General features: G+C 41.6%; 3 protein-coding genes across 6 annotated transcripts; all 3 read left to right on the top strand.

The window, feature by feature from the left end:
* Positions 1-210: 210 nt before the first annotated feature.
* Positions 211-10,931, top strand: pdia3 (protein disulfide isomerase family A, member 3). The gene is made up of 13 exons (XM_044125278.1): positions 211-911; positions 2,284-2,362; positions 2,470-2,587; positions 4,118-4,225; positions 4,314-4,437; positions 4,559-4,675; positions 5,291-5,416; positions 5,502-5,684; positions 5,773-5,881; positions 8,826-8,954; positions 9,930-10,009; positions 10,118-10,175; positions 10,316-10,931. Exons 1-13 carry the CDS (start codon positions 778-780, stop codon positions 10,436-10,438), a joined length of 1,488 nt encoding a protein of 495 aa, XP_043981213.1. The 5' UTR covers positions 211-777; the 3' UTR covers positions 10,439-10,931.
* Positions 10,932-12,925: 1,994 nt separating this feature from the next.
* On the top strand, positions 12,926-17,371 carry isg20 (interferon stimulated exonuclease gene). Its single transcript, XM_044123543.1, has 4 exons — positions 12,926-13,041; positions 13,621-14,253; positions 15,152-15,352; positions 16,547-17,371. The coding sequence occupies exons 2-4, from the start codon at positions 13,645-13,647 to the stop codon at positions 16,730-16,732; spliced, it is 996 nt and encodes a 331-aa protein (XP_043979478.1). The 5' UTR covers positions 12,926-13,041; positions 13,621-13,644; the 3' UTR covers positions 16,733-17,371.
* Positions 17,372-18,958: 1,587 nt separating this feature from the next.
* rlbp1b (retinaldehyde binding protein 1b) lies at positions 18,959-27,674 on the top strand. 4 transcript variants are annotated; one of them, XM_044123541.1, is made up of 8 exons: positions 18,959-18,977; positions 20,928-21,001; positions 23,271-23,399; positions 24,244-24,448; positions 25,355-25,533; positions 26,031-26,189; positions 26,273-26,383; positions 26,950-27,674. In XM_044123541.1, the coding sequence occupies exons 2-8, from the start codon at positions 20,990-20,992 to the stop codon at positions 27,076-27,078; spliced, it is 924 nt and encodes a 307-aa protein (XP_043979476.1). In that variant the 5' UTR covers positions 18,959-18,977; positions 20,928-20,989; the 3' UTR covers positions 27,079-27,674. The 4 variants fall into 4 exon arrangements, with proteins under 4 accessions (XP_043979476.1, XP_043979477.1, XP_043979474.1 ...); XM_044123542.1 differs by lacking the exon at positions 18,959-18,977 and adding an exon at positions 20,313-20,509 and having other exon boundaries at positions 20,958-21,001; XM_044123539.1 differs by lacking the exon at positions 18,959-18,977 and adding an exon at positions 20,314-20,509.
* Positions 27,675-27,697: the final 23 nt, after the last annotated feature.

The following is a 27,697-nucleotide window of genomic DNA, read 5'->3' as shown; positions in this document are numbered from 1 at the left end:
TTTAGAGCTGTTTTTGGTTTATAATTAATGGAACATTGATCAGCATATTCGGTGTATATTTGCTTGATGATTTTGATGATGGTATTTGACAAAATGTAATATTAATTGCCCGTTTCATAATTTCTGTATTATCTGTTTTTAGTTGCTTAAATTTGCTAAACATAAACTTGGGGGGGGGAGCCTCTTTAAATACGTTTAAATGATGACAAAATGTGAAGCAGTTCAAGGGGTGAGAATACCGCTGCAAAGCACTGCAGTGCATTCCCATAAACTGGGTCGTTATACTGGCAGTCTCCATGATTCCCAATTTAACACAAATTACGGCTCTCAATACGGCTTTATTAACCCGGGAGTGGGGCCACGTCATTAGTCTCTGTCAGTCGTAAAGAAAACATTTGTGCAGTTTGTGAATAACACAAAATTTCAAGTGAAGTATTAACGTCTTAATTTCCGCGTGTAATACGCACCTTTGTCCGACCCCGATTGGTTCACGATCGTCGACGTTTGATTTCCCGAAATCTCATTGGTCAGTCAGAGCTGAGCGACGCAGCGAATCGACCAATGGGAGGCTGCCACACTATGATTACGGGACGAGGCCGTGCAGCTTGAGAGCATCTCCTCCTCCTCCTTCGTCCCCTTTCTCTTTCAGTCTCGGCCCTGCTCTGAGTGTCCTGCGGCTTTTTGAAGAGCTGAAGACGGGCCGGCCACCACTCACATCTGCAACCTGAAGTTTTTGTGTCATAGAGGCCAAGAGACTGTTAGCCTTCTCGGTGTGCCATGTTGAGGCTGATATTTTTGGCCGCTCTCGCCGGGTTCAGCCGGGCCAGTGATGTGCTGGAGTTCACGGATGACGATTTCGAAAGCAGGATTGGAGACCATGAGCTCCTTCTCGTGGAGTTCTTTGCACCTTGGTGAGTTTCTGCAGGTTTCATTCAGGGTGTCGGAACGGCGTCTTTGGTTATTTCTAATGAAAATACGCCGTCGCATCGCGGTAAAATGGAGTCTAATCTGCAGAAATGTCGAATTAAAAATGTGTTCAGTCTGTGAGCATTTGAATTGCTTTTATTTATTGCGGTGTATGTATTTTATTTTTATTAAAGTCGGGACTGTCAAATCCTGCTTGTTGGCTGCAGACCAAATGTTAGCATGTTAGCTAGCGGTGGACGCCTGAGGCTATACGAATAGCGGTATTTAAATTAATTGACTAATTTAGTGAATATTATAGCTTAATGGGACTTGCGGCTGTTAAAATGTAACATGTTTGTTGATTACCATCTAGTTTAGGTTTTGTAATTCTCCGTAATACAAGAGAATGAGGCTATAAGGAAGTTGGGGGCGTGTCATGTGATAGTTGTAATGCTCTGATTGGTTAGGGAAGTTTTGGTGTCCACCTCTGATTGGTCAACGACATATTTGACGTGTTTCTACGGTGCCAAACTTGAACAAATATTAAAAAAATAGGTCAGACTTCATACAAGAAGATTTACTTTAAAAGTAAGCAAAAATTTATATTAAGAAGTTGTTTAATAAAAATGTTAATAATAATTTTTTACGTGGATTCCATTCAAGAAGTGTTTTTTCTCTCTCTTTCTAGAGAAAATAACTTTGGGAAAAATTACTTAAGCCTATTGTCACCTAGGAAGGTGACAATATGTTAAAGACCAAACTAATGTGCACTGTATACATCTTTTTGTTTTATTTGCTCACACAGCCTTTTTTTTGTTCTTGTATCTTATCATTTTAACAGTATATTTTAATTAATATATTTAAATCAGACACCAAAAAATTAGTTGCAGCCAATTTATCAATCCTTTGTTACTGTTACTTGTTTTATTATTCTTTGCAGTAAACATCTTGAAACAAACTGGAATTTTTTTCTAAGTGAAATGTTTTATTTCAAATGTATATTTTGTAGGACTTTTTTTTCTATAATGCACCTCTAGATTTATTGTTTTGTTCCAATATTCTTGGTTCAATAAAATTATTAAAGGTTTTCCACTCAAGCTATAGGTTGCTAGATATGAAGCTTTACAGCTCTGCTTAACTGTAAAAAAGAAACATCAATACAAAAATGTTCTACTCTGAAAATGTGTTTTAGAATTATTCCTTAAAAAAAAGGAAAAAATAAACTTTCCACCTATCGTTCTCTTCAACAAGCTTAGTTAAATCTCCTTATTATGCAGAAGTATCAGGTTCCTTGAACCTTCAGCTCCTTCCCTGCCTCCGATCCGATGTGTAAATTGTCCTCCTGTTTGACTGGTCCATGTCCTCTTTGTCCTTTAGGTGTGGTCACTGTAAACGTCTCGCCCCCGAGTACGAGACAGCAGCCACGCGCCTAAAAGGCACCGTGTCGCTTGCCAAGGTATTGCGCAACGCAGTTGGATTTTCCAAGCGATGGTGTCATCCTTCTGCGTTACCAACTGTTTGCTAGCGGTCGTGTTTGCTAACGGTTTGCTTGCTACTGTGCAGGTTGACTGCACAGCCAACAGCAACACATGCAGCAAATATGGCGTCAGTGGCTACCCAACGCTGAAGATCTTCAGGGACGGAGAGGAATCTGGTCCCTACGATGGTCCCAGAACTGCAGGTATTCTACCTTGTTTGTTTGGGGGTTGTTTTTTTTTCTTATGTGTGTTAGAATATTGTTTTCAATATTAGTATTGGTCCCAATATTGAAAACATGTTTGACCAATGTAGTTAATCTATTGTTTTTGCCAGTTTTTTTTATTATTTACTTTACATTGGCTGCTTTACTCCCAATTGCACTGACTGAATAAATTAATGTTGTTTTTACATCTTTGACCAATCTTGTGAAGCTATTGGTGCATGCAAGTGTGCCGTACTGATGCAGAGTTTTCAAATGTAGTTGTAATTTAGTGCATTTGTCTGTTTTATATTTTTATTTTATTTTGTTATTATTTAAAAAAAGAAACTTTTTAAGTCAATTCAGCCCTGTTCCTCCCACCCCCCATCAGATTGGTATCGTCTGATACTTAACACAAGACTTCTGCATTGCTATCAGAAGCGAAAAAGGTGGATTCTTAGTCCCCCTCCCACCCCCTTGTTTTTTTTTTTAAAGCAAAGTTGGGTTATAAGTTTTCATAATGGACCGGTACTCATTGTTCAGATGCTTTGCGCCCAACCTGAGCTCCAGTTATTCTGCAAGGAATTGGCCAAATGGTGAGCTGGTGGAGGCATAACCCAGAAAACATGCAGCGGAAGTCGGAGTGACGGCTGTTTCTGCAGCGTATTCACTCAGGGACCTTAATACAAACACGCATCACATTTTTTTAGATTTCTCTTTGGAAATCCAGAAGTGGGTTTGTTGGTGTAGATTGTGTGCACAAATTTCCTTTGTCCAATTCTGAAGACGAAGGAAGTTTGTCTTCCCTTGCAGCTCACAGACGTTCAGTATAAACGGTAGAGGAAGTCAAACGGAGACTAAAAGGATCAGAATATGCATCCAGGTCACACAAAGAGCGGCCAGGGGTCTGTTTGTGGCTCTTTAATTGATTCTTATGTGGCCCCGAATATTAAGTTGGAGTTGTCCCCACCGGTCCATCTGGTACTGAAATGCAGCTTTTCCTTATAAAGTTGAAATTCTCATCAACAAATTTAAGTCTCAACATCAAAGATATTTGGTAAAACTCTTATTAGCTATTTATAGAAAGCAAGACGACAAACATCCAGAGTGACACACGTCCTGGTCTCATCGTTAAGAATAACGATTGTTTCTTTTTTTTTTGTAGAGCCACTAAATGGAAAACGTTTGTCATGAACAAAAACGTAGGAAACTGTGGACTTTTCTTTTGAAAAGGCAAATGTAAAAACCCTTCTGTTTTGGATCTGTGGTCATCTACTAATCCATGTTTGGCTGTCAACAACAAAGTTATTGCAGTCAAAAAAAACTTTCATTAACAATTATTTTTGTCTTAATTGAAGGAGAAAAAACAAATGGACTTGGTCTGTCACGTAGAGCTACAATAAATACAACAGAGTTCTAAAGCAACAACAATGTGAAAGTTCATGAGGCATAAAATATATTTGATTACAAATGTGGGTTTTAAACTGTCTTTTTGGTAACCTTTTTGTTGTTGTTGTTTTTTGTCCTGTAAAGACGGGATTGTTAGTTTCCTGAAGAAGCAGGCGGGTCCAGCTTCAGTGGAGCTCAAGACCGAGGGAGACTTTGAGAAGTTCATAGCAGATCAAGACGCCAGCGTGATCGGTAAGGCCTGGTCGTGCGTCCGATCCGCCCCGCGCTTAATCGGCCAGCTTAATGTTAAAAATGTTTGTTCTGAATTTTCTCTCGTCAGGTTTCTTCGCTGACGACAAGAGCTCGGAGCAGACAGAGTTCCTGAAGGCCGCCAGCGCCTTGAGGGACGACTACCGCTTCGCCCACTCCAACGCCGAGGCCCTGCTCAGCAGCCACGGCGGAGAGTGAGTTCCTGCGTCACACGTCGGGAAACTGGGGGAGATTAGAGGGAGCGTGAAAATGGTTCTGAAGTTTAAAGATGAAGCGACGTATTTTAGCGAGGATGTTTCCTGTGTCTGATCGCAGGGGAGTCGTCCTGTTCCGTCCTCCACGTCTCTCCAGCAAGTTCGAAGACGACTCCGTGAAATTCGACGAGGACAAATTCACCAGCAATAAAATCAAGAGATTCATCCAGGACAACATGTGAGTGCAGCCGTCGATCACTTCAGGAATCGATCAATTGGCACATTCTGCAGACTTTTCACTTAAGACTTTTATCCAGTATTAGAAATGCATTAAGAGATGCATTAAAAAAAGTAATTTCTTTTTTAAATGAGAACATATGAATGTGTATTGGCATCATTCTTAGTGCACACTTGATCATTTGTAGCAAAAGATGCATTTGCAGCTGGAAACAGACTCCTGACATCAACATGTGGAAAGCTCACAGATTGTAGGGCTGAGGTGTTTATTAATTTATTTTTCTAATTAACCAATTAATTATTGGACACAATTTTGTGATTGCTGCGTTTCCATTAAACAAGAAATGTAATTAAAATCACACGTGACATGAGCAGTCATTAAAAATCATCATTCCTGTCTTCGTCTTTTCCACCAATAGTAACAGCCGGTGGTTGATCACGGGACTTGTGTGAGGCAAAGAAACGTGTTTTATTGCAGTTTTGTGATGCACAATCTCATCTCGTCGCAAAGATGAGACTTGTTAAGTCTCATCTGAGCAAATTTATTTTCAAAATGTCACCTTTGAAGGCCGAGAGAAACGCAGCCACTGATAGTTTCCCGTTTCCTCCGTCCTAGCTTCGGAATCTGTCCCCACCTGACGGACGACAACAAAGACCAGCTGAAGGGGAAAGACCTTCTGGTGGCATACTACGACGTCGACTATGACAAAAACCCCAAAGGCTCCAACTACTGGAGGAACAGGTGGGCGTCTCGGGCGTTCCTCCGCGCCGCGCGCCGACCCGGCTTCCTTCACACACTTCTCCCTCTTTGGCCCTTCTCCACCCAGGGTGATGAAGGTGGCCAAGAGCTTCCTGGACCAGGGGAAGAAGCTGAACTTCGCCGTCGCCAACAAGAACCAGTTCAGCCACGACCTGTCCGACTTCGGCCTGGACGGAGGCTCCGGGGAGCTGCCCGTCGTCGCCATCCGCACCGCCAAGGGAGACAAATACGTCATGAGCGAGGAGTTCTCGTCAGTCCACCGAGCTTCACTTTAATATCTTTTTTTGTTTGTTTGTTTCTTTTTCTCCTCTGATATCTTCTGCTTTTGTCACCTGCAGCCGAGACGGAAAGGCTCTGGAGCGCTTCCTGCAGGACTACTTTGACGGGAAGTTGAAGCGCTACCTCAAGTCGGAGGCCGTCCCTGAAAACAACGACGGGCCCGTTAAGGTGAGGGATTCCTGGAATTCTGCCTGACAATGCCAACGTTGTTTCCTCTGACTGTAAGCGATGGAAAATATGGATTAAAAAAAAACAAATAGCCCCTTTTATTAAAAAAAATACAAATGTGGGCGTGCAGCGGTGGCGTAGGGGATAGCGCGACCCACATTTGGAGGCCTTCAGTCCTCGTCGCGGGTTCGATTCCCGGACCCGGTGACATTTGCCGCATGTCTTCCCCCCTTTCCTGTCAGCCTACTGTCATATAAGGGACACTAGAGCTCACAAAAAGACCCCCTGGTGGGGGGAAAAAAATACAAATGTCAAATTTTTAGAAATGTATTCTAACTTATTTGTTAATAATAAAAATATTGTGGATAACCCTTAGCATCTTCAGCATGACTTTAGTGGATAAACAGTGTCTTCAGTCAAAGGCCTCTTTGCTGTGGGACAGACTGCTACACAGTCATCAGGATCTACAGCAACTCTCTGAAGAGTCTTGAATTAATGAGTTCTGTTTAATTTCCCTTTGGGGTCAATAAAGTATTTCTAAGCAGGGGCGGTTCTAGGATCTGACCTTTAGGGTCAGATCCTAGAAGGGCTAAGGCCCAAGAGAAGTTATTCGATGGAGCATTTCTCCAAACATACATTCACATACGAAATTAAATAGTTTTGTCCAACTAAAACTGTTAACTACCTACAGGTCTGGAAAACTGAAGAGCCCACTGCACTGAACCCCATTGAGAACCTCCTGGTTCTTCCACCAAATATTGATTTCTGAACTCTTCCTGAGCTAAAACATTAGTTTTGTTCTTTCTAAATGAATATAAACTTTTCTTTGCATTATTCAAGGTCTGAAAGCCCTGCATCTTTTTTTATTTGACCTTTTCTCATTTTCTGAAAATAAATACTAAGTTTTTGCTTGGAATTTCAGAGACGGGTTGTCAGTAGTTCCACAATCTTCATTTTACTTAAACATGTACCTACAAGGAGTAAAATCAGAGGACTGATCACTTTATATATATATATATATATATATATATATATATAACTGAATCAGACCACATCATACCTGCCAACATTAATGAGACACGAGCAGCTGTGGAGTGACAGAGTCCTAGTGTAGAAATAAAAATAACATCTACTCAAAACTATGCATTTCATTTGAAGAACATTTTATTAAATTCATAGGATTAATAAACCTAAAACCAGTTTATCAAGGTAGAAGGTTAATGACTAGTTCTTACTAGTCCTTAACCTGAACTTTATTTGAAAATCATACTTAGAAATTGCATTACCCTTATTTTTATCTGAACGTTTGGCCCCTTTTCTTTAAACAAGAATGAATTTCCATCTATGGAAAAGTAGAAATTATAAGTCGGGGTTTTACTATTTCAGTTCATGAAGTGAGTCTGTCATGGTTCCAGTACCAAACACCTTTCTGTTCTCACAGAAACAGCCTAACATTCTGCTCTGTTCTTTACAGTTAGACTTTTCTGTCCATCGATGGACACGTTATCCATCCTCACTGACATTGTTCAGCCTGGAATCTGCGTCTTCCTCCTCACGTCTGTATTTTTGCTCCTAAGGACGGTGGCGTATCGGGTGGTAATTTAAAAAGACGCGGGTCGACAGCAGCTCACTGCGGCTGCATAGTCTCTAGGCAACCGTGACGTTCAGCGTTGGTCCGTAGCGTTCTGGGGTCCTTTAGCTCCTCCCCCTACGACAATTTAGCTGACCTTAACATTTCGTGGTTTTTTTTTTGTTTTGTTTTTTTCTCCCCCACCAGGGGGTCTTTTTGTGGGCTCCAGTGTCCCTTATATGACAGTAGGCTAAGAGGAGAGGGGGGAAGACATGCGCAAATGTCGCCGGGTCCGGGAATCGAACCCGTGACGGCCGCGTCGAGGACTGAAGGCCTCCAAATGTGGGTCACGCTATCCCCTATGCCACCACAGCACGCCCTCCTGTGTTTTATTTTGGTAATTATTGTAACATTTAGTCTTTGTGTGTGACAGGCGTGTCTATCGGACAGTTATGTGTCTGTTCGATACGATTCGTGACATTTAACTGTATTTTACAGAGGGGTGGTAATCCTATTCCTGGGTGCTGAGTGCTAAAGCTCCCCTAAAAAGGAGCTAGAATCGCCTCTGTTTCTAAGTTTTATTTTCCATTGGTAATCCTTTCTGCAAATTGATCTCAATTCAAAATCTAAATAAATATAAGCTGTAAAGTAAGATGGTGAGCCGATCCGCTCTAAACAACGACAGGCCAAATAGCGTGATGGTAGGGAGGGGGATACAGATTTTCCAAAAAAAGTAAATCTTCCTAAACTGTAAATTTGAATTAATGACTTGATAATTGATTAATTACCCATCTCTAGTGGCCTTGTCTGTCTGTCAGTTTTGTACTTGTTTGATTAATTTAAAGAAAACCGAGCAATCACCAATTTTGTGGAACTATTTATTTTTTTTCTTTGACTGTAAATAAATAAATGACTTTTTTTATTTTTTAAATTTTTCTGTCCAGGCTGGTTATGAATATGTGGGAACATTTGGAGAGAAGAGTCTCTAGTTGGGTCAGTTGGGACTGTAAGAGTTTCCTGTTTGCTTGTGGCTCTGATGGTTGAGCAGATTTTATTTGTTTTAATCAGAACCCTTCCTGCAACACACAGGATGTTCTTCCCAAGTTTAGTTGTCAAGCAAAACTTCCCAGTAGAGACAGGAGTTACTTTAAGTTTAAAATGTGTGCAACGTTTACGTTTTTAGCTTTACTTCCTGCAATAACTGCTTCCACACTGAAGAGTGACGATGTTGGGATCTTGGTTGTAGTTCATCCACTGATCAGTGAACGTAGATTGGAGCCGGTCCAGGTGGAACTGTGCTGGTTCTGTGCTGGTTCCGGTCAGCGGCAGACTAAGTGCAGGTTTGGTCTGAGCCCGTTGCCTCTGTGTTTCCAGGTTGTGGTGGCTGAGAACTTTGACTCCATCGTCAACGACGACAGCAAAGACGTCCTCATCGAGTTCTACGCGCCGTGGTGCGGCCACTGCAAGAGTCTGGAGCCCAAATACAAGGAGCTGGGAGAGAAGGTAGGATCCTTTCTTTTTTATCTTTAGCCAGTAAAACTACTAATTTCATCAACTTTATTGGCTCTTGTTGAAGGCCAGTTATCTGTGATTTGTCCTCATTTTGCTGAACTCTCACACTGAACCCCTCATAACCAAACATGACATTAATAATGTGTGAGTTTCTGGTGTTGGTGTAAACATGGAGGTGAGCAGCGGCTGTGAAAAGAATCGCTCCCTCGTCGACTCCGTCGATCTTGAACTTATCAAAATCTCAGAAAAGCCTCGTTTCACTTGTTAGAAGTTGAAAATGGAGCTGCTTCAACATGTTTTATTTAGAATTTGTTGTGAAATGATCTCTGGACTTGTAGGGCTGTGATGATAACAAACTATCTTCGATAAATTGTCTGAGAATTTATTGCGATAAACGATATTATTGTTTTGAGGCCATTGTCTTTTAAAGAATCTACTGACTGGACCCACAATGCACCAGCGACCAGACTCGGGTGTTTTATTTTGTTTTGGTTTTTTTTGAGTGGGGAAAATAGAAACACTTGAAGCAATTTTATTTTCCTTTTTTTATCTTATTCTAAGACTCTTATTGTGAATGTTTAGGGAACGTTCTGGCTAGCTTAATTTGCTACACTGATGGTTTTAACATTTTTCAGTCGAAGCAGGTTGTTTCCCAACACAGACCAAAGAGTGCCAAGTTAAACTCTCTTAAAGCAGATCAATGTGAAGATCACAACCGTCTAAACGTTTCCTTGGTTACCGTCAGCCTGTCAGGACTGCTCATCACGTTTCCCTGAAACCTCTTTAAAAACCGTCATGAAAACACGGCAGCGTTTAACACTCTGCTGTTTAGTTGAAATATTCCTGCTTTACTGTTTGAGAGAAAACGTTTTCAAAACTTTGAGTGTAATTTGAATATCACTGTTAATATCCACCATTTTGTTTTCCTTTTGAATTGATCTTAACGGGTCGCTTCTCGTTCTGCAGCTGGCCGACGATCCCAATGTTGTTATTGCCAAAATGGACGCCACAGCTAACGACGTGCCATCTCCATATGAAGTCAGCGGGTAAGTCCTCTGGGGTTTTTTTGTTTTTTACTTCCTCGTTTTAAGAATTAACAGTTGTATTTTAATTTCATGATTTTTTTTTTTCTTTTTTTTCTTCTGTCTCCCCAGATTCCCCACAATCTACTTCTCCCCTGCTGGACGCAAAATGAGCCCAAAGAGATACGAGGTGAGTCGCGGACTACCTGGTTGTAACGCCTCTGGGCGTCGAGCGTTAGCCACAGCTATAAATGCTAACGTCTGAACATGTTGGCAGTTGGTACTTTGTCCCTATCAAATAAAGAGAACATCCCGCCGTTGTCTGTGCAGGGAGGTCGAGAGGTGAGCGACTTCATTTCCTACCTGAAGAGAGAGGCCACCAACCCCTTAGTGGTGCCAGAGGACGCCAAGAAGAAGAAGAAGAAGAAGGACGACGACAAGTCAGAGCTATAGAGGCTCCCAACAGAAACTCAACGCCCCCCGAGCCCCCACATCACAACAACAACAACAGGAGGAGGAGGAGAATCAGGGAACAGAAAATTATATCCCACTCGCTTAGTGAACTACCAAAAGCTCTGAAGCCGACGTCAAAAAGCCGGCCGCTCCTTGGCTCCTCTGCTGCTGTGGAATCCTGTGGAGAGGTGGTGGCCAGGGTCTGCCCGACCGTTTTACCACAATAAGAAATTTTTAGGGAAGAGGGACAGCTTTTTTTGAAATGAGATTTCTATTTCCTCTGGTCTGTCTACTACACCTCAGACTGATGCACTTTGGTTCGAACCAGTTTCCAGTCATCTGTCACTTGTTTTTGTTCTCTTCAACACAGGGGGACAAATTTTTTTTTTTTTTTTTTTTTTTTTTTTTTTTTCCTTGTTTGTAACTGGTCTTTGTTTTTGTACATTTGGAAGGATTGTGAAATAAAAGGCCCACAAAACCTAAATGACTTGTACAATCTTGTTTCTGATGTTTTTATTCCACCGTGACAATTCAAAGCTTTCACCAAATTAATACTTAACCTTCCTATGGTGTTAGGGTCCCTACGGACCCGTTTTGATTTTTAGCATGCATAAAAGTACTTCATACATTTGTTTTTTGTGTTGAAACTTTTTGACTTTGTCAGGGACTTCCTTTTAAACAAATTAAAATCAAAATGTTCTTTTTCACTAAATTATAAAGTGCTCTGGTGAAAAAAATGACTTTTGTGGTGTTCGGGTCATTTGTGACCCGGTTAAAATTTTCGATTATATTGAATCATTCCAATCCAAACGTGGCAACATCCGTTGGAGCACAGTTCCTCCTGATGTGCATGGAAGGTCAGCTGCTGCAAACATCATCAAAATGACCCCTGGGGTCAAGAGGGTGGCTGTGACAAGAGTAAGTGACATCAAGACGTGCTTTGATCTTTTTTTTGCCATTGTCACTAAAAAAGTCATAAATGCTATGACAAAGCTTGAGGGGAAAAAAGTCCATGGCAACACGTGGAAAGACATTGATGAGATGTACCTGGATGCCTACATTGGTGTTCTCCTGGCTGGAGTTTACAGATCCAGCAATGAGGCAACTGAGAGTCTCTGGGATGCATCAACGGGCAGAAATATTTTCCGGGCAACAGTGTCTCTTCGGACCTTTCAGATGATCTCAAGAGTCCTCAGATTTGACAATCGAGACACCAGAGCCAAATCTGACAAGCTTGCTCCCATCACGGATGTTTGGGAGAGATGGGTGCAACTCCTTCCATTGATGTTCAACCCAGGGCCAGAGGTGACAGTGGATGAACGTTTTCTCCCTTTCCGAGGAAGATGCCCGTTCCGGCAATACATGCCCAGCAAGCCAGACAAATATGGCATAAAAATCTGGGCAGCCTGTGATGCTAAAACAAGCTATGCATGGAACCTACAGATTTACACAGGCAAATCTGCAAGCAGCATCCCTAAAAAAACCCAAGGAAAACGTGTAGTCCTCGATTTGATAATATTAAAATTAAAATCTTTTTTTTGTTGAACATTTAAGAAATGTGTTTTAATATCTCTCAGTTACACTCAGGTAACAGAACAACTGATTATTTTGTTGCCTTCTTCTCTTAAGGTTCATTTGACCACTTTTTAGACATTGAAAACGAGGGGTATGCTGTTAAAACAAAGGCCCAGGGGGGCACAAAAAATATTAAAACCAATCTTTTCATGGATAAGGGAGCCCAACCAGCTAAACAAGAGTTAAGAAAAACATTGGATGATAAAAGATTGTTTTTAGGGTATTTTATGTCTGATTTAATACACGGGTCCAAAATGACCCGCTAACACTACAGATGGCAGCAGAAAGCTAACACCAGAGGAAGGTTAAAGAGCCAGAGAAGATTCTACCCATATTACGGCCATTATAGATGAGAAGGAAAAGGAGCACATTTATGCCAATAAATTCTGAACATTTCTAGAAAATAAGGAAATTTGAGTTTGAAATGTAAAAATTACTAGAAATTTTGAGATTTCTAGTAAATCTCTAACTCTCAAATAAAAATACTTCAAAGGGTGAATATTTAAAACCAATCTTTGGTAAAAGGTGAACAGAGTTGAGTTTTTCTTTTTTCCCCATTAACTTATTTTCAGAGTTGGACTGTTTTGTGTACACTAAAAATGTGGCAGAAATTAAATGGAATCGAACCAACAACATCTCAACCGCAATATGTATAAAACCAAACCTAGAAAATGAGTTATAAGTGTCAAATGTGTAGGTAGCCTCATATCAAACAATGTTGTTTTTTTTTTTTCTTTCTTTTTTTAATTTGGTTTCCACTAGTTGCTGTTCAAAATGTCTCGGCATATTCGACTGATTTAAATGGAGGATTTTCAGTAAATTAAGTAACATAACATGAGATTGTTTTGATGGATGACGGAACACCGACCTGTGAAATAATCTGTTTTTTGTGGCAGTACTTGACGTAATGCTACATTCCACCACTAGGCGGTGCTGAGATGGAGCACTTACGATGAACGAGGAAGAGAACGGAGTCAGCAGGGAACTTGTTCGGGCATGATCCTGTTGTCCACGTGCAGCTTTAGAAGGTACGTAACGATTCAGGGTTTCTTTTGAAAAATGAATTGATCTGAATTGTTACAAACGACAACTAATAACACTGATGTATTGAAAACACGATGATTTGAAGTTTATTTGTCATATCTTGTTAAGCGGTTTTTTTCCCGTCTTTGTAGCTTAGTTTGTTATATCTCTGTACCAATTTGCATTTACATATCTACAGTTTAAAGTTAATCGAAGCTACTAACAAAACTGTAAACGATATAAATTACTTAAACTATGTTTTCATCAACTGTATACGTCAGTGTTCAATTCGGCGCATGTCCTGTTTGTCAAAATGAATATTTTAAAAGGAAATTACCTGCTCATGTGGAGAGTATCATGTCACAATTCGCTTTGTATTATGCGATCTATAAGTACAACTAAACTGAAGAAATGTACTCAGGTCTGGCTTTGAGTGAAACTTGGAGTTAAAGTGTTGTCTTAAACTCGGCTTAATTTCTATGAATGTTGGCCTCACACCGTAGCCTCTGTAACACGAAGTAACATTTTTGTGACCATAGTGAATACTAATTCTTCCTTTCTGATTCCCCACCCCAACCCCCCAGATGTGACCATGAGACACTTGTTACATGATGTCCGATCAGTCAAAAAGAAATAAAGTATCACATGGCCTTCTTGGCAACTACAGGTATCTGTGCAAGAAGTCCATGACGATTCGTGCAATGGAAAGCGCCGTAGTCAGAAAGAAACAAGATGTGAACGCCACCTCCAACAGGAGGAGGAAGAAGAAGAAGAGGACTCGCTCCCTTTGCGAACCCCTGGAAGCAAACGCGCTGATGAAGAAGGCGAGATTAGTCGAGCCGAACCCGGACAGCACTTTAGACTCTGCGCCAGAGCCGGACCACCACAGTGTGATGGCAGTGCTCAGAGACAGCTGGGAGGTTGACAGCGGCTTCTCCGAGAGCAGCCCCCCCGCCAGCGGCCGCAGCTCCCCCTGCCTCGGTCCGAGCTCCCTGGCTGCCTCCGTGGTGGCGCTGGACTGCGAGATGGTGGGCACCGGGCCCGGTGGCCGGTGCAGCGCGCTGGGCCGCTGCAGCATCGTCGACTACCATGGCAACGTCTTGTACGATAAATATGTCCGACCGTGTCAGCCCGTCACGGACTTCCGAACGCCCTGGAGCGGGATCCGCCGGCACCACCTCCACAACGCCGTACCGTTCGCCCAGGCCCAAGAGGAGGTACTGCTGGTCCGGTTCACCTCAAGATCCATCACAGATGTTTGTTTTTAATGCATATCTACCAGCTTTGCCCAAATCTACAATTGTATAGAAGGGCTTTTTTTGTCCTACAAAATAAAACGGGATTTTTCTTGAAAATTTCAGAAATTTTGTAGAAAAAAAACAACCCAGAGCTTCAAAAGTAAACAATTTGTGAGGGGGAAAAAAAAAATCATAAATCTTGATTAATCTTAGAAATTTTTAAGAAAAAATGGTTTTGAGTTTCAAAACCCAAAAATTTGCAAGAGAAAATTGACAATTTTGTATTAATCTGAGAAATATTCGAGCAAGGGGAAAAAAAATCTGAACTCCAGAAGTCAAATATTGGTGAGAAAACAAAAAATAACTTTTTAAAAAATAAAATTAAAAATGGCATGTAACGATTTACTGGTTTTATTTACAAACAACTTTTAAGTTACGTGCATAATTTTTTTTGTATTTGCGCACACGTTATTTTTGATAGCGTTCTTACCCCATATATTGAGAAACTCCGAAAATTTCTAAAAGTGGAACTTTTGAAACTAAGAAAATTTCTGGGGTGTTTTTTTTTTTTTTTTTTCTAGAAAACTTCTAAAGTTGAGAGATTTTTGGTGGAGACGTTCTCCCGTTTTATCTTTCTGAATCGGTTTTACAAAGCAGACCAAAGTTGGAGCCTCTACTTTCAACCAAATACTCTTTGATCCAAATGTTTTCCCTGTATGTTTCTACATCTTTTCTTTAGCTGGTGTTTAGTTAAGACTACAGGAAAAATCTTACTTTCATAAACATGAGTAATTGTTCTCCATAGCCCTAAAAGACAGCCATTTTTAATCTAACAAACTATTTGTACTTCGTAAATGGTATAATTCTCCTGCTGCAGATCCTCGCTATACTTGAAGGCAAGGTGGTGGTGGGTCATTCCATCTACAACGACTTTGAGGCGCTGAACATGGACCATCCCAGTCACATGGTCAGAGACACCAGTACGACGCAACACCTCAGGCGCCTGGCCGGCTTCCCTCATGGACGCCGCTCGTCTCTTAAGCTGCTGGCCAACAAGCTGCTGGACCGGAGGATCCAGGTAAGAGCCGCAGACTTAACCAGCTCTCACTTTCTGTGTGTACTTCTGTGAAAATAACTGGTCAGCAGGACGGTTTTCATCAGTTTACCCGTTAGCATGCTCGTAAACTCGCCAAGTGCGCTAACATGCTGCCATTTTGTACCACCTACTAGTGGTGCGCCGATAAATCAACCGCTGTTTAATTCATAGATTTTACGGAGGGTATTTAAGGTTAGGAAAAATGTTTGAGTTGCACTCAAGACATTCATTGTGTTCTTTGACTCTAGACGTTTGAGGCTAATGCCAAATAGCTGCTATTGTGCCCATGTTGATAGCTTGCTAGCTAGCTTTTGTGCCTCTGCGTAAATTTATTACTGGACGACGTTCCTGAGGCAAAGATCCTGGCAGTAGTACAAAGTAAAACATGGCGTTTCCTTTCGTACATTTCAGTTGTGATGCAGGTCTTAAATTTCATTCATGGCGGTCTTAAAAAGGCTTACATTTGAGTTGATGTTGAAACCCTGTCACTGACTGACCCGCCCACTGTTGTCAACTGTTATCAACTGAGCGACTTTGTTGTAATATTTTGTGACTTTTCATTCAAAAAATATATCTGAATCGCTGAGTCATGCTTGTTGAAAAATATATGATTGGCCAGAAAACTGCAATTGGTTCACGGTCACAAGGTGACCTTCCTTTACTAACGTGCTCAAAACTTTGTCGATTAAAAAATTGTTTTATTGCTGTTTTTTTGCAAAAATAATCCAGGTTCAATGCGACCCAAAAAAAACACCACATCCTAGAAGCAAAATTTTTAACGTTTTTTTTTTTTCCTCCCCAAATTGTTGCGTTTCCATAAAGCGAATTTATTTTTGAAATGTCAAACTGCTCAGTTTACACGGTGGACGGAAACTCAGCTAATGTCAGAAAATTACAATATTGCTGAAACGTTCCAGTATTCAGCTGATTAACTGAAACCCATCAGATACATTAATTAAACAAATTAAATTTTCTGCTGACAGCTACTAAAAACAACCCCCAAACATTTAAGATTAGAATATTAGATTTAAACCAAATCACAAATAAACTATTTTTAGCTGGTAGACGGTATTTACTGGGAGTAACACAACCCTCCTACTGTCACACCTGGAGGAAGTGATTTTCGGAAAGCGAGCCCTGCTAACCACGCTGCCCCCTGTTGGCTCCTCCGTCCAGGCTGGGAGAAGGGGCCACTGCTCGGTGGAGGACGCCCAGGCCGCGCTGGACCTCTACAAGCTGGTGCAGGGCGCCTGGGAGCAGGAGATGGAGAGGAGGCTGGGCGACGAGCCGACCGCCCGCTCCTCGGATCACTACATGCAGGACGAGTTCTGGCCGGACGAGGTCCTGACCGACAGCCTGTGACGACCGTTCACCGCTTCAGCAGAAACCGTCGTTCACGGCGAACGGGTCGGGATCTCGGATTCAACAACCTGAGGGTGGAACGGAAACTTCAGCGGTGGAATTTTTCATCTTTTTTTTTTTCTTTTACCCCCAAGATGAAAAGATTACAGCAAGTGAAGCGTTTTCATTTCCTTGTTGTGATGCTGAAAGTTAAATCATTGTGATTTCTGTCATATTTATTATTAAGAATTTGACTGTATTTTTGCATTAATGGTGCAGTTAAAGTTGAGGCTACACTTCTCTGTTATCTGCTTTTGTCTAGAAGGTGAGAAGCACCAGAATGTTTCTGAGTGGAATCAAAAATGGACGAAACATTCATTCAATCATTCATTCAGTCATTTCTAACAAACTAGTTGAGCTACTAGTTTGGCGGAGGATAATCGACGCTATCGGATGTGATCTAAACGGGTAAAACCTGCTAAACCAGACTCGGTAGAGAGAGTGGCGGGTTCTGGTGCTGCTCTCAGGTGGACTCTCAGCCGTTCACAGGCGGTGTTTGAAACGTGATGGTCGTCTGTTCAAACGTGACGCTTCGTTACCTCTGGTTGTATTCTGTCCACCAGCCTTCAGGCTGTGAAAAATAAAGCAGTTTGGTTCAAATCATTGTGACGTGGCTTTTTATAGAAAGTGCATTTAGATGCAGTTACTTGCACCGGCGTATTGAGGCCTTCGTAGATACAAGAAGAGGAAAAGAGTCAATTGTTTTTAGGTTAATCTCAGAAAGTTTCTGCAATAGTTTCAGGCTTTGTTTTCTCTACCATGTTGCAGTGCTGTACGTCATGCATCACATCACATCTTTCATACAAATTGCGGTGCAAAGCGCTTTTACCGATTGAAAACAGCCTGTTGTCCTCCCTAAAAACTAAAAGCAGGAAAAATTGGAAGAATAAAATGACAGTGGATTATTTGAAAATTAAGAATGAAATTGCTTAACTGCAATTATAGAATAATAGGCATTAGTTGTTTGCTAGTTAGTGTAGCTGCTGATGCTAACTAGCCTGATTAACAGAGTTAAGCAACATACACTGGGATGATTGACAGTTCTGAGACCCTCCCCCTCGCTCTGATTGGTTGTTTCTGACCGCCGTGTATTTCTGTAGAAGGCAGAGGACCCTGGACATGGACGGCTTTACAAAAATGTTTCCGTTTCTTTTTTAAAAAAAATAAAAACACAAAAGTTAAATACTGCAGCTTTCTCAGCATGAATATAAATATCTGAAATGTGGAATCTCCATTTTGAGTCTTGAATATAGGCTGGAACAAAAAGGACAGAATCTAAGACAGGAAACGGGAAAAGAAAAGAAAAAACGAGATGGATTCAGAGTTGATTAAACGTCGAATAAAAGCATTTTTGACCAAGAGAACTCGGGTAAAAGTTGGATTAAAAATGTTTTATTTACGGAAATGTCCTCCTTGGGACTTCAGGCAGTTCATTGCAAAGGTTGAGGCTCTTTAGGCAGCATCGCTGGATGCTTCACTTTGCACTTTAGAAACAAACGTTTCACTTAACCAGAGGAAGACGGTAAAGCGAAACACGTTTCCAAAACTCCTGGTGTACACATTAAGAACACATAATTTTAAAAACTCCACCTTCCGTCCATCTGACAGATTTCCCTTTTCTCGGCATCATGAAACGCCTCAGCGCCGTCTAATTTAAGCTAGTTCAAAATCAGCTGGTGGGGGTCTCACAAAGAGCTGGACCAGGAAATGACAACATTTTATGTCCAAATAGGTCTCAAAATCCACCTTTGTAAGGTTGGACAGAGCCAGTATTATTCCCTAATGCTGTTTAAATACTTAGTATCTCAAAGACGTATTAATCCACTGAAAACAATCTAGATTCACCTTAAAATAAACACTCAGCTTTGCCCACGCGGTGAATTAGTGGGTTACGGATTGTTTTGCGGGTGTGAGCAAATAAAGCCGCTTTGTGACAACATGTTGGGAGAGCAGTGGCTCTCTTTTATTCCGTAAATAGCTTTAAACCCTGTTCTCTCTCAAACACACACACACACACACAAACTTTCCCACAATAAAAACACAGATTTCAGAGCGGAGCCCCCCCGGGGAAAAGAGAGGCCATTGTTTGTCAAATCCTTCTGATTTGGCCCCCCGGAGCCGCTTTACGGGGCCGATTCAGCAGATTACTGGCCGGGTGCCCGCTTGGACCAGCGGGGTCGGCGAGGGTGAGACGGACAAACTGCCGGTACGAAATTCAGCCCAATAGCGGTACAATCTCATCTTTTTGAATTTGTTTCTTACATCTTTTTGCACTGGCTCCAGTCGAAATGTACAGGTGATTATCGTGTGACTGTCTCCTGTATTATCGCGATCAGACAGCTGTCGTACATGCGAGGACTTTAATGTAATCTCGGGGATTGTTTTGATTCCGCATTTGCGGAAGTCTGAGCTGAAATGGAAAACAAAATGCCGCCACGTAAATGCACCCCGCTGTGTGGGGGGAGAAAAAAACGTTGTCATCATACATACATATATATAGCCTATATAGGCCAATATATTCTTCTATAATCAATAGAATGGTTCAAAAACCAGATGAATCGAATCGATATGAAAGAATCCTTGCCGATTTTAGTAAATACTTATCATGTAAAGAGCGGCACCTCTGATTTTTAGACTTTTTTTTTGTCTCTTTTGAAAAAATAAATCAATATTTAAAAATGTTTTTTATTCAAATATTTTATATAAAATTGTAACTTTTTTTTCTTTTAATTACATCAACAACACTGTGTGGAAGAAAACAAACGTTGTGAACACACCATACCCAGAGTGAAACATGGTGGCGGCGGCATCATAATGTGGGGACGGTTTGGTTTGGAGGGGCCGAGGAAAACCGGCCAGAGCGGCGAAGAGGCTGGATGGAGATAAATGCAAAGAAAATCCCGGAGGAAAACCTGCACAACACTGGAGACAATAAGGAGGTTTCCATGGCAGCAGGAGATCAGTGGGCTGAATCCTAATGGCCGCTCTTGGAACGTGATCCTCCAGAACCAGAACCAAACATGGAGAAGCAGCATTTGGACTTTATGCTCCACAAATCTGAAACAGATTTCCAGAAAAAAAACCCGCCAAACTGTGTAAACAGGCTAAAACACACCAGTTCAGTGATGCCTTCGATTGATAACAGCTGGAACTACGAGCAACGCATTTGATTTACGTTTGCTCAAGAACGGCTTTTGACAAAATGCAGTGTTGGGGAATTGCTTGTTTAAAGATGAGTTGCTGCGTAACGTTGCTGAAATGTGCTGCACAGATAAACTTCGCCACTTCTCGTGGGTCGTTCAAACTCCAAACGCTTAAAGTTGTAAGACGAAGTTTGAAAGAACCTTAAACGGCATTCATAAACGTGAAGCAGGTCGACAGAGACTCCGCTTGTTCGTCAGCTGCTCGCATTTGAATCCTTCTGGAATCTGATCGGATCCCGAAGTTTGTTCGAAACGTTGCATCACCGGAAAACGTGCGCTGGGTCTCCTTTCCTCATTGGGGGAGTGTGTGTGTAGGGGGGGGGGCTCCTCCGCCCGCCTTCCCTCACACCTATGGCCACTTTCACGCTGATTGAATGGAGATTTAAAAAAAAAAAACATTGAAAAAATCTAATCTGCTGGTCGTAATCTGGTGTGACGCCACTAATCCCAGCACTACAAAATCCCAGGTCCCTTCCACCTCTGGTCCACACGGACCGCTCGCCGCTCTCCGCCTTCTCCTCCGCATCTGCGTCAGGTAAGCTTCCTCTCCTCAGCATCTTCGTCCTCCTGCTGTAGATGTCGGGCAGAAGTGAAAACCATTCTTTCAATTCCAGAGGAAGGTGATTTTCATCTTGTTGGAAAGGTTTCGTCGGAGGTTTTCAGTCATTCCTACAAGCTTTTCGATATGAAATCACTTGCAAAAAATATTTTAAAGCTTTCGACAAATGTAGTAGTGAGATGATGGCAAACCAAAAAAAAAAAACAACAACTATATTTGTGTCCACCGAGTTCAGCATTAACCTGAAAAGGCCTGAAACCTCCCTGACAAATCCTCCAGAAACAGGCGAGCGCCAAATATAACTCAGTCAGGTTCCCCTGGGCGCGGGGAGGACGGAATGAAGGGGATTAATGTTCCCGCATTAACAGAGTGTTGATTGTTCTCTCATTTACAGGAATTCACAAAATCCCTGGTTTTTCTGCAGAACGTGTAAAGCCGATCGGAAGAGCAGGAAGCATGGCTGTAGTCGTAAGTATTTTCCCCACATTTACTCAGTCAAAGCTGCTTCTAAAGCAGTTTTTTTTTTTTTTTTTTTGTTAAAATAACTTAACTCGCTTTTGGTATTGTTTGTTACCCATTGATCAACACGTCAGGGTCAGTTTTTTATTTTTAGTTTTAAAATTTCAATTTAAAAGATACCCTCCCCAAAGAGGATATGACGTCACGTAAGGCAACGGATAACCGATTGGAGGCGTTTGTAGTTTTCTCCCTTTTTGATTTAGTGGATTTTATTCTGCGCAGCTGTAGCCAAATATCACAGCCGTACGTGCCAAAAAACAGTCCCGCGTTTTTTGGGTTTCACTGGAAGGAAGCGTAACGATTTAATGCGATTGCATTTATTCGTCGTACAAGAGGCAAAAACGTGTTGAATTTGGTCAGATGGAGAATATTAAACTGGAATATTACATTGTTTTTACTAGCTTAACGTCTGAAGACAACCGCTGTCGTCATTTGCTTCCAGCTGCACCATCCGCCACGGCGTTCCTCATCGCCTTGGAGTCAAAAACAAAAAAGACTCAAAAACTTCAGCATCCACATTGAGATCGGCCATGGCTTCTACTAATGAAAGCTGACTGGCTCCATTCTTGTGCCCTTTGTGATGTCACTTCCGCCAAAACAAACGCAGGAGTTTCAGCTGTGGGTTTTTTTCTTCAGTGAAAAAAAAAAGGATTATTTATTTTTTGGTTACATCCAGTAGCTGGAAAGCCACGCTTCATCAAAAAGATGTGTTTTTACTGTGAGTGAACATTTGTTAGAGGAAGAGAAAAGAAAAATGCACCACTGTGTGGCATCTTTAAAATCTGGGACCAAAATTAAAAGAGCAGCTACGGTAGCCTGAGCTTCTAATCTGGTTTCCTGGTTCACACGTCGTCCTCGGTGTGTATTTACCGGCTTTTCTGGACTCATGTGAACAAGATTAATAAAAAAACACACACACACACACACACTGAGGCCTATTGATTATGGTCCAATATGGGGAACAGGCTTTCCTACCCATGTGGATTAGATGTCTAAAGCTCAAAGAGCACAACCAGCTCATGTGACAGAATTATATTAACATAGCAAAGCGGTTAGCTTCATCCAGGTTTCATTTTAGGTCATTAAGGATGAAGGAGCGTTTTCATTATACAAAGAAGGACTTCAGTGAAGTTCAAATGCAGGAATGTTTACCAAATCCACACCAGGTCAACATGATACGTGCAAGCTGAAATATGTCACATCGGCAAACATCTGGGATGGGAGTCCATAAGTTAGCACATTAGGGCTGTTGTACATAGGAAAAAAAAGGAGTAAGTTTCCACCAAAAAACTCAACATTTTGAAATTAATCTCAGGAATTTTCAAGAAAAAACTTGGAAATTTCAGACTTCCAAAAGTTGAACAAGTTCTCAATTTTTTTTATTAGAAGATTAGAGATTTTTGACTGAAATTTACTATCTATCTACAATGGCACTAATGCACCAATCGAGAACCGGTTGCTAGGAGGTAAATCCCTTGGAATCGTTAAAGCGCCTGCCTAGCAACGGATCTCGTCGGCTCCAGAACGTGTCTGTGTGACGGTGCGTCGCACGCGCTCCATATTTTTGATTTAGAGAATGTCCAAGATGGCGTCGCGACAAAAGCGCTCCAAGGCACGGTGACATTACCAAAAAAAAAAAGACGATAGTAGGCCCGGTTGCGACGTGTGCAGAGCTTTAATAACAACATAAGAATGAGATGCCTCCATTTCCACACCTCATTTCCCCTTAGAAACAGGAGCACCGTTGGGTGTTGCAACAGGGAAAAGGTCTCCAGCCTAAATCCGTTGAAAATGAACAGACTGCATTTACAGGCTGAGTCCGTATGGAAAAGCAGAATCGCTACATGAGCTCTACCGTTTCTGCGGTGAAACCGCTAGCTACTTCCTGAAGAGGATTAAAACCAAACACCAATAGGAGTGTATGGTGGTTTTGGTGAGTGTGTGCAAACTTTTTAACCATCATTGTGAGCCAGATCTTTCTCGTAAGTATGAAAAGACGCATCCTGGGAAAGAGTCAGGAATCAAATATGTAGCAGGGGAAAAAAAAGAAAGAAAAAGTTTTACCCTGACCATTACTTTTTCATCGTTAAAAGTCTGTCTTTTGTGCAATAGAGAAATTAATATTTGACCGGATGCTCTACAGCGGCAATAATTGTTCATTTAAACGGCTCCGTTTAAAGGGGACAAACTGACTGAGTGACTTCTTCTTTCTCCTCAGAGTGGAACTTACCGCATGGTGTCGGAGGAGGAGCAGGCGCTCAGGGCCAAGCTGGAGCATCTCACCATCAAGGACCACGGCCCCGTGTTTGGACCCTGTGCCAGCCTGCCAGACCACACCAGGCAGAAGGTATCCAGACCTGCACTGTTGCCTCAATAGTTGAGCCATATTTTTACTTTATCACTGAAAGGAAAATGTTTCTAAGCAGGTTTTCCGCCGGTTTCACCAACTCAAATTTAAGGCTTTTTAAGGACACTATGAATTAAATTTAAGACCCTCAACACCACAGAAAACAAAATAAATAATATATGGCAGAGGTTGGCAACAGAAGTGAGCCAGTGGTTTAGATGAACATTGTCCAGCTGGTTAATGGTAAATTTGGACTTACCAGTGATTGGCTTAAAAACACTAGCTAGCTTTAGCATCTAGCTACCGGTACCTTCTTGCCGTCTTGAGTCAAAGAACAACAATAAAAAAAGTCAAAGTTTTGCATAACAGTAAAGTCCTGCAAAACAATAACTATTTAGAATATACAAGTCCTGCCAAATTTTAATTTAAGACCCATTTCTTTTAAACCCAATGAATTTAAGAAATTTTAAGGCCTTAATTTTAGTTGAGTAAATTTAAGACTTTTTAAGAATCCACAGGCACCCTGTTAGATGTAATTTCCTGAATATTTGTCTGAGTTTAAGTCAAATCAAACCCATTTATTATAATTTTATCTTATGGCTAAAAACAACAAACAACAAAACAACATGGCACTTCTTCCAGGTCAAGTTGCTCCAATAATTTTTACAGCTCTGAACATTTTCAGGGCCCTCTGGTCTGCTGGCTTACAGCAGCACTATAATTTTTAAAACAATGGTTAATAAAAAATAAAAAAAATCAAACCAAGTCACTTCTGTTTCCCTGATGTGTTTAAACTCATCTAAGTGAACTGTTAGCTAAATGTCAGGTTTGGCTCCCCCTGCAGGCCAAAGATGAGCTGAACGAGACGGATGAGAAGCGCGTGTCGGCAGCGAAGGAGCTTCGAGCGATCATTAAGGAGAAGGCGGAAGCCGGAGACGACCTGGCCAAGGGGGTGCAGGACACCTTTGGGGAGAAACCAGACAGTCTGCTGGTCCGCTTTATCCGCGCCAGGAAGTACGACGTGCCCAGAGCCTTCGACCTCATGAAGGGTGAGTCAAAACAACAAGCTGAAAGGAGCTTCATTGGATTTACTGATACGAGCGCAGCAAACTACTGTAAAAATATTTCATGCATAAAAACTCGGATCCTAAACCGAGTTTTTCCATTTACATTTCCCGTTAGTCACTTCAATTTGAAGATGCTGGCCGTTTTTCAACACGGCCGCCATTTTTGAGCGATTTAAATCAGTAATTGCTGTAAAATGTTCCCCCTTTTCATGACTTGGATGAACTTTATGTGACATTGTGTCTTTTATAGTCATCCTATTTCTACAACTTTAAATGACGTGGCAAAATCAGATGTCAAAACTGAAGTTTCTCCGTTACAACCATTTTGAAAAATGGCCTCCAGAAAAAGGAGATCTAGAATCAGAAAAGTAGATTTGATGTTTTTTATGGTTCCAAATATATAAGTTATGAATTGACTCCAAATACAAATAAACATAGCTGGCAATTTTAGAGCAAAAATAAATTTGCCATGGTGGCCATTTTGAAAAAAAAAAAAAAAAAAAAAAAAAAAAGATTAGGAAATGTTATTTCTATGGGTTCAATTGTGACACCAGAAATATTCATCTGTGATATTACTGGCAAACTTAGTTCAAAACTACATCTTCCCAGATGACGTCCATCTTGAATTTTTTAATGGCTAGCTTTTTTTTTTTTTTTTAAAAGCAAAGCCCTGGGAGCATCTGAACATCTGTCCCGAGTTGGTGAAATATCAAATTTTCTGCTGCACTGTACTAATTACTTTCTCCTACATAAAAGTGCATTTTTAACCACATGAAATAAATCCATTTCATACTCCAAACATAAACCGAGTCAGACACTTTCTAGTTCATTTTCAAAGACAAAACCCAGCAGGGCCTGACTGACCCTTCCCCTTGGTTCTCCGTTCAGGATATGTCCGCTTCCGGAAGGATTACCCCGAGCTGTTTGAGAACCTGACCCCAGAGGCCGTGCGCAGCACCATCGAGGCCGGCTACCCTGGCATCCTCCACAGCAGAGACAAATACGGACGTGTGGTTCTGCTCTTCAACATCGAGAACTGGGACTACGAGGAGATCACCTTTGACGAGGTGGAACCCCAGAAGGACTAGTCAGGAGATTCGTAACTCAGGGATTTTGAAGGTTTCGCCAGATCAAATTCAAGGCTTTTTAAGACCAATATGAATTAAATTTAAGACCTGTACAACGACATAAAGGTACACTGTAAAACTGCACGTATTATATATTAGCGCCAAGATGAACGACAACGAATGTTTGCGTTTATCACTTACCCTTGATAGATGCACGAAAGCTAGCTAGCTGGCAAGGGCATACTAGCAGCTAGTTAGCAGAAGCTTCAAACGTTTGCCAGTATATAAAAATAAAATAAAAACAATTAAAATAATCCTGTCACAACAAAATTTAAGACCTGTGATTAATGTGTTTAAGCCCACTTATGTTTTCCAGAAAGAATTTAAGACATTTTAAGGCCTTAACTATAGATGCATTAATTTAAGCGTTTTTAAGAAACCATGGCGACTGGGAGCAGATCTGATGAGGCTTTCGTGGGAACCTCTTGTGCGCTCAGATTCTGCGTGCCTACTGCGTGATCCTCGAGAAGCTGCTGGAGAACGAGGAGACTCAGATCAACGGCTTCTGCATCATTGAAAACTTCAAGGGCTTCACCATGCAGCAGGCCTCAGGGATCAAACCAACCGAGCTCAAGAAGATGGTGGACATGTTGCAGGTAGGGTTGTAATCCAGCTTTCCTTTCGCCAAACTCTTTAAGGACCGGGTCGCCTCATTGCGTTGCTCTTGCCGTCCCACCAGGACTCCTTCCCAGCCCGTTTCAAGGCCGTGCACTTCATCCACCAGCCCTGGTACTTCACCACCACCTACAACGTGGTGAAACCCCTCATGAAGAGCAAGCTGCTAGAGAGAGTAAGTCACACACATGACCTCCCAAAATTGATAACCGCACACCTGGTGGGCGGACCTGGTTTTCACACCTTTGCAGAGCTAGATAAAATCGGTTTATCATGTAAATACCGGTTGATCTCCCAAAGTTCAAGGGATGGAGGTCGATTTATCATCTGACCGATTTATCGGAGCACCCCTAGCAGATACAGTTGAGAATATCTGGGTGAGTTTTGGAAAGTGATTTTCATAGATCCTCTCCATCCAATCTGGCTGAGCTTAAGCAAAAAGAATGCACACAAGAGTCAGTCTTGAGTCAAGAACAGACTCATTTATAAACGGATTTTAAAAAAATACACTGAAGTTTGTTGATGAAACATTAAAACAAAAAAAAAGCCCTCAGGGGAGTATAGATACGCTTCTAAATTATGTGCAACGAGGCTCCAAGAACGGTTTCGTATTGACTAGAGGTGCTTAAATGCTAGAAACGGCCGTGTCCAAACATTTTTTCATCCACTATATGACGTTAATTTCGCCTCGTGAGTGGTTTCCTGCACAAACGTCCCTGACAGCCGCTCTGTTTGCTGTAGGTGTTCGTCCACGGAGACGAGCTGGACAGCTACTACAAGGAGTTTGACCCCGAAATTCTTCCGTCCGAGTTTGATGGAAAAGGTTCCAAGTACGACGGCAAGGCCACGGCGAACAAGCTGTTCGACTAGTCGTCGTAGAAACCTGTCGCCCAACAGTCTGACAGCTGTAATACAGTGGGGAAAAAAAATGTAAGAATAATCCAGCTGTGTGGATGTAGGAAGAATAGTTATGAATGAAACATAGGAGAGTGTGTAAAAGGCTGAGGAGGAGTCCGTTTTCCAGATGTTCTGACAAAACCCAGTCCTACAGGAAGGGGGCGGTAGTGGGCTGAAACCTTGGCTCTCAGTCTCTAACTCATGAATTTTGAGCAGAAATTACAAATGGTTTTATAATTTGACAAATATTTTACCCAAAACGGACAGCAATTTAAATTCACACGGAAACCTGATTGGAAAATAAATATTTCTTTCTGCATTAAAAGAGAAAATGTTGTCCACTGATTTCCCAACACACCATCTTAGAAGCTGAAAAAGAAAGTCCCATCAGGCACGATATTTCAATCACCTTCATTACGGCTGAATCGCCGTGGCAACTGGGTATATTTTAAACAGATTTCAGGAGTTTTAATGTTTTACACACCTGATGATGAGACTCAAAGTATGACATGTCTGTCATTTCTTTTTTTAGATTCACTTTCAGAATAAAAGCAAGTTTTACCGACGCACCACCTTGTACACCAGCAACAAT

The sequence above is a fragment of the Gambusia affinis genome, linkage group LG08 (genome assembly GCF_019740435.1).
Source record: "Gambusia affinis linkage group LG08, SWU_Gaff_1.0, whole genome shotgun sequence".
Lineage (NCBI taxonomy): Eukaryota > Metazoa > Chordata > Actinopteri > Cyprinodontiformes > Poeciliidae > Gambusia > Gambusia affinis.
This window is presented reverse-complemented; position numbering and strand designations above follow the sequence as displayed.